Source organism: Galeopterus variegatus, unplaced genomic scaffold (assembly GCF_000696425.1).
Source record: "Galeopterus variegatus unplaced genomic scaffold, G_variegatus-3.0.2 Scaffold1232, whole genome shotgun sequence".
In the NCBI taxonomy this organism is placed as follows: Eukaryota; Metazoa; Chordata; class Mammalia; order Dermoptera; family Cynocephalidae; genus Galeopterus; species Galeopterus variegatus.
Genome location: NW_007727343.1, coordinates 13,739 through 19,300, shown reverse-complemented (window position 1 = coordinate 19,300; position 5,562 = coordinate 13,739). Strand labels below are relative to the sequence as shown.

Here is a 5,562-nt window from a genome sequence, read left to right as displayed (position 1 = left end):
GGACCTGGTGGGATCATTCTATCCTCATCCTGTGAGTCCTCCGAGCATCTGGAAATGCTGGATCCTTTCTCAAAGTCCTGGGCACACAGGGGTCACAGGGCTGTGAACGGGGCAGATTGTCACCCCTCCAGTGCCGAGACAGCTGTACCGTATTCACCACCTGCCTCCTTTCTCACTGCTCAGTGCCTGTGCCATGCTGGTTGTGCTTTGAATATCGACCCTGAGTGTAAGTGTTGGCACCACCTTCAGAGACGTCAGGCAGGTCCAGAGAGAAGTTTGTGTTCCTGAACACCAGCGACCTGTCACTGCTGTGGGAGAAGGTGTGAAGTGAGGAAATCTAACACCAATTGAAGCCAACTTAGCCTTTAGGAGCTTCGGTTTATTGAAGGCTGAATAGTAAAGATGTGGGGGCATCTTAATCCTGAGTTAGCAAGTTATGTCCCCACATGTCAGAATCAGACTCATTGTGTACAGAAAATAATAAGGAAAAACCCCTCCTGCCTGCACACTCGGTGATTTCTTTTCTACCGTGAGCATCGTTTGAAATCACTGAACATATTAGACATTTCTGGCACATCAACTCCTGGGGCTCTGGGGTGGAGGACATTTCTCAGGCACTGTTAGTTCATTCCCTTCGTTTGATAAGTTAGAAGTAAATATCGAGAATTAGAATTGGCCAGAAGATCTATACGGCAGTCGTCTGAAAGCTCAGGGGCCCAGAGTTGTCCCCGAAGTCTAATTTCTGCTGCCGTATGAGCCCACCTGTGGTCAGGTGTCAGGTGTGCCTTGCAGCCTGGTAGTGCTGGGGGTTAACAGGATGAAACATGCAAACTGCCAGCCGGAAGACGACTGTACAGAAACCTGTTCATGGTTTTAAAATCAGACAGCCCTGGAAATAAAATTCCTAACTTTTCAACATGAAGTAGAAAATCATAAACAAGCCGTCCTTTGTCATATAAAGTTTTCTTTTCCTGTGCTAACGCTATTGCCCTCTGATACCTCAGCCTCAGTGATTTCACTGAAATGGGCATTTTTTAAAAATGTATTTATTTATTATTGTAAATAAGTAGCGGCACCCGCTAACGCTATTGCCCTCTGATACCTCAGCCTCAGTGATTTCACTGAAATGGGCATTTTTTATAAATGTATTTATTTATTATTGTAAATAAGTAGCGGCACCCTGTAGTAGAGGAAAAGTCCTGAGCTGGGAGTCCAGAGACCTGAGTTCTTTGTGTCTGTGCACAGCCTGAACCTCAGTTGCCTTATTACCTATAAAGTGGGAATAATAACTGTGCCCCACCCACTGCTGGGTTGTAGCAAGGGGATTTGATCAAGTCAGCACTGAGCACAGGTAACCCCTTCACATGGAATGAAGCTCTGGCCTTGTGCATGAAGTGGACTCGTGGCAGGTCACTTTGGATGCTGCGCTTCCTACTCATTATCCTGGTAAAGCTGTCGTTAATTAGAAGACGGAGGCATCCTCCTACCAGAACATACACGCACATGCGTGTGTGCACATGTGCTTGTTCTGCAAAGATGAAGATGCACTGCATCACCGTCTCTGCTCTTACCTGGTTTTGAGAGAAACAACATTGCAAATAATATGAAATAAGTATTTTGACCCTTCTCCGCCCTTTGTCTCTGTTGCTTGAGAGGATAAAGAAATCTTATGTCCTTTATGTGTTGATAAACAATTAAATTAGTAAGTACAAATAAGGAAAGAACAAAAGGCCCCCCCACAGCTCCCTGGCACACCTGGTTTTGGGGTGACTAATGCCTCCCTGTTGATTCCTTCCTGCCAGGTTGGTGGCCACACGATGCTGCCCATTCGCTGGATGCCTCCAGAGAGCATCATGTACAGGAAATTCACCACGGAGAGTGACGTCTGGAGCCTGGGGGTCGTGTTGTGGGAGATCTTCACCTACGGCAAGCAGCCCTGGTACCAGCTGTCAAACAATGAGGTGTGCAGTGGATCCGGCCGAGACCCCCCCATGGCTCAGACCCCGGGGGCGTCCCTCTGCAGGGGGTCTTCTCTAGAGCTGGAAGTTAAGACATTGATCTTATGTGGCTTTCTTGGGGGCAGCACTTCCCAGATAGGCTTCTGTGTGTCCAAATTCCATGGCCAAAGTATAGTCACTCCCAAACTTAAAAGGGTTTTGGAGAAACAGGTCAGAGCGTTTGCTGACCCATCCTTGCTCCTCCAGCGATGGGACGGAGGAGTCACTTCAGGCTGCTCTTCTAAGAGACTGAAGGCAGGTGGAGCATTCCAGCGCCCTTGGAGTGCAGAGAGGTTTTTGGTATTGTCCAGTTTCAAGGCTCTTTTTGTACATTTTGTACATTTCACAGCACATTAACTTCCTAGTGAAAAACCCAAGCATTTTGTTTTCCTATTCTAATCCTTTTGCAAATACGTCTATTTTTGAGGCACAGCTTCCCGGTCAGGCCCCTCACATCTTTTTCAGATCCATGTCTGTCTTTTTAATCCAATTCCATTATCCAAGATGACAGCTCATTCCTGTAGCCTGGGGCTCCCTGCCATCAGTGTCTCAACACAAAAGTGACTCAGGGTCCATCACAGGCCAGTAAAAACTCAAACACATGGGAGTTCCAGTGTGAGGCTTGGGAGCATTTTATACAAAGTTTTTCTCCAGCAGTTCTGTGAAATCAGAGTGCCTAGAAAAATGGATATAAGCCAATTAAATGAACTGTCATAGAAACCTGTGAGCGTTGCTCTCTTCCTTCTGGGATAAATAAACAGCGAGCAGCTTGCTTAGGAAACTCCCTCTCCTGCTCCGTGTGCTGGCGCTGACCTCCCTGCCCTGCTTTTCCCGCCGTCTGACCCTGTCTCTGGTCTCTGTCCAGGTGATCGAGTGCATCACGCAGGGCCGCGTCCTGCAGCGACCGCGCACGTGCCCCCAGGAGGTGTATGAGCTGATGCTGGGGTGCTGGCAGCGGGAGCCCCACCTGAGGCGGAACATCAAGGGCGTCCACACCCTCCTCCAGAACTTGGCCAAGGCTTCCCCGGTCTACCTGGATATTCTAGGCTAGGGCCCTTCCCCGGGCCCGTCCGTCCAACGCACTCCTCAGATGGGCCGAGAGGACGAACATCTTTTACCTGCCGCTGGATGCCACCAAACTGCTGTCCTGCGCTGTAGCAGTATCAACAGCAGAGACACCGAGAAGCTTTCAGAGGGCAACCACGTGGACTTCTCATCCGCAGACGCAGCACTGACTGCTGTTTGGCATTATCTCTTTCTCTCTCTCCAGCTCCCTCGGTTTGTTCCTTTGTGTTTCTTTTCTTTTCCTTTGTTTCTTTTGTGGGTCTTCCCGGCTTCACAGTTCTTACCTTTTCTTTTTAATCGATCTGGCTTCTGCATTACTATTAACTCTGCATAGACAAAGGCCTTAACAAACCTGATTTGTTCTATCAGCAGACACTCCAATTTGCCCACCACAACTAACAATGCCTTGTTGTATTCCTGCCTTTGATGTGGATGAAAAAAAGGGAAAACAAATATTTGACTTAAACTTTGTCACTTCTGCCGTACAGACATCGAGAGTTTCTATGGATTCACTTCTATTTATTTATTATTATTACTGTTCTGTTGTTTTGGGATGGCTTAAGCCTGTGTATGAAAAGGAAAACTTGTGTTCAATCTGGGAAGCCTTTGTCTATGGGAGATTAAAACCAGAGAGAAAGAAGATTTATTGTAAACCACAGTGTAGGAGGAACGAAGACCACTGTTGGGATCAGCTGGCGTCAGTCCCTGCTTAGGAAAAACCCGGCGACTATTAGCTGGGGGAACGTATTCGGGACCTCCCCCTGAGGACCTTTCTGAGGAGCAGAGAAGACTGTTGAACTCTGTGCCATGGACTCTTCTCTTCCCGTCGCCAGAAGTGCTAGTGTGCAGTAGAGAGATGTGGCTTCCATGAGCCACAGCATGGCGCATCCCACGCTCAGACACAGATTTGTCTTCATAGGTCGTGATGACAGCACTGCTTTTCCAACTGTTATCCGCTGAACCTTTGTTGGGTTCAGTTGAAAATAAGTGGATTCTGGTCCAGAGATCATTTCAGGGTCAGGTGGGAAAGCCAAGAACTTGGAAAAGACAGAATAAGCTACAAATTAGGAAGCAAGTTTCTCTTATATTGAACTTTTCAGACAGCACTTCCTCCAGCCCCTATCCTCTACTCCCAGCGTGCTTTTAACTGTGCAAGCAAAACTGTGCATGGTCTTTGTCGATTAATACTTGTGTGCAGAAACTACTACTCCAGGCGTCGTGCCCCAGATAGATAGAGCAGATGTATAAAAGGTATATACAAGTATAATTAGGGGAGGCTAATGGAGCTCGTTAGCTGAGTATAAGTGTCTCTGCATTGTATGGTGGTGACTGATGGGTTTTAACGAGTATGGACCCTGAAGCCTGGATATCCTCATCCATGACAAACCCACGGGACTACAGGAAGGGCAGAGTCAATCCCTAAGAGAAAGGACACCTCACCCTGGGGACATGACATGCATTAATATTCAGCATACACAGGCCAAGTCCCTTGCTCTGGGCTCTGGTTGGGAGAGTGGTTTCATTTCAGGTGTATTCCATTGTCAGTATGCTGTTTTGTTTTCTTCACTCCATTAAAAACAGTAAAAATAAGAAATTTGGCACAGCAAATTTGCCAGTGAGAGACTGTGCCCAGACCCAGCATTGGAGGTGTGCTTCTGGGCATAGTCATTGGTTTTGCAATAAGAGGGCATTAATTTCAGTAGAAAGTTACAGTTATCTGGCTGGTCAGTAATACTAAAGAAGAGAAGTATTTTTGTTCATCAAGAAAACTTGCTACCCTCTGTGAGGGGAATTTTGCTAAACTTGACATCTTCATAACGTGAGCCAGGTTGAAAGGGAGTGATTTGAATTCATCTTAGGTCATTTTATTTGGCATTTACTTTTGAAGCTGCAGTAGCTCAGTTTAGGTTTTGCTTGCACCTGTTCATTACTGGAGCACCTTGTTTTCCATTATAGGCTTTGAAAGCCAGTTCTCAGAAGTTCAAAAGTGTAAATTAACAGAGAACAAGAGGAAATTCAGTAGCGTCTGTGCTCAAGTGAGGGGGTTGCACAAGATGAACCTTTCGGTCCCTTCGAGTCCGGTGCTGGCCTGTAAGAGATGAGAGTTGAGGTGTTTGTTCTCTTTGTTGGTGGGAAAAAACCCTCCAGAACACACATACTACTATGAGTGAAAGCCACATCTCCATGATGTATACATGCACGTAGATGTCAGATTAAGGACCCATGGTACTGTTAAAACACTGTGGAACTCTGTGAAGCAGTAAGAAGGGCAGATTCGTACAAAAATTCTTCTAGATTTCATCAGTGATGGCCTGAGAACCTGCACAGGTTTGTTACTGCATGTCTGGCCAGCTGCTCTAGAGGACGAAGCTGCAAATTATTTTAACAGAGAGCAAAAGAGGTAACACTTTAAGGGATCCAATTCGAGGAGGGCTGTGCAGTTTTAAAGCAATGATTTGTTTAAAGCAGATAAGATGGGAGTGTTCCATTCTAGTTCTGT

General features: G+C 46.5%; 1 protein-coding gene across 2 annotated transcripts in view; it reads left to right on the top strand.

Annotated features, from left to right (window-relative positions):
• The window catches only part of NTRK2 (neurotrophic tyrosine kinase, receptor, type 2), a 358,258-nt gene that overhangs the window by 351,667 nt on the left and 1,029 nt on the right, over nt 1–5,562 (top strand). The window contains exons 17-18 of one of the 2 annotated variants that reach the window (XM_008575751.1): nt 1,803–1,961; nt 2,863–5,490. In XM_008575751.1, the coding sequence (XP_008573973.1) occupies nt 1,803–1,961; nt 2,863–3,048 (345 nt within the window). In that variant the 3' untranslated portion in view covers nt 3,049–5,490. Of the gene's footprint in view, nt 1–1,802; nt 1,962–2,862; nt 5,491–5,562 lie in introns of those variants that run through there. The other variant, XM_008575752.1, reaches the window with a different exon arrangement.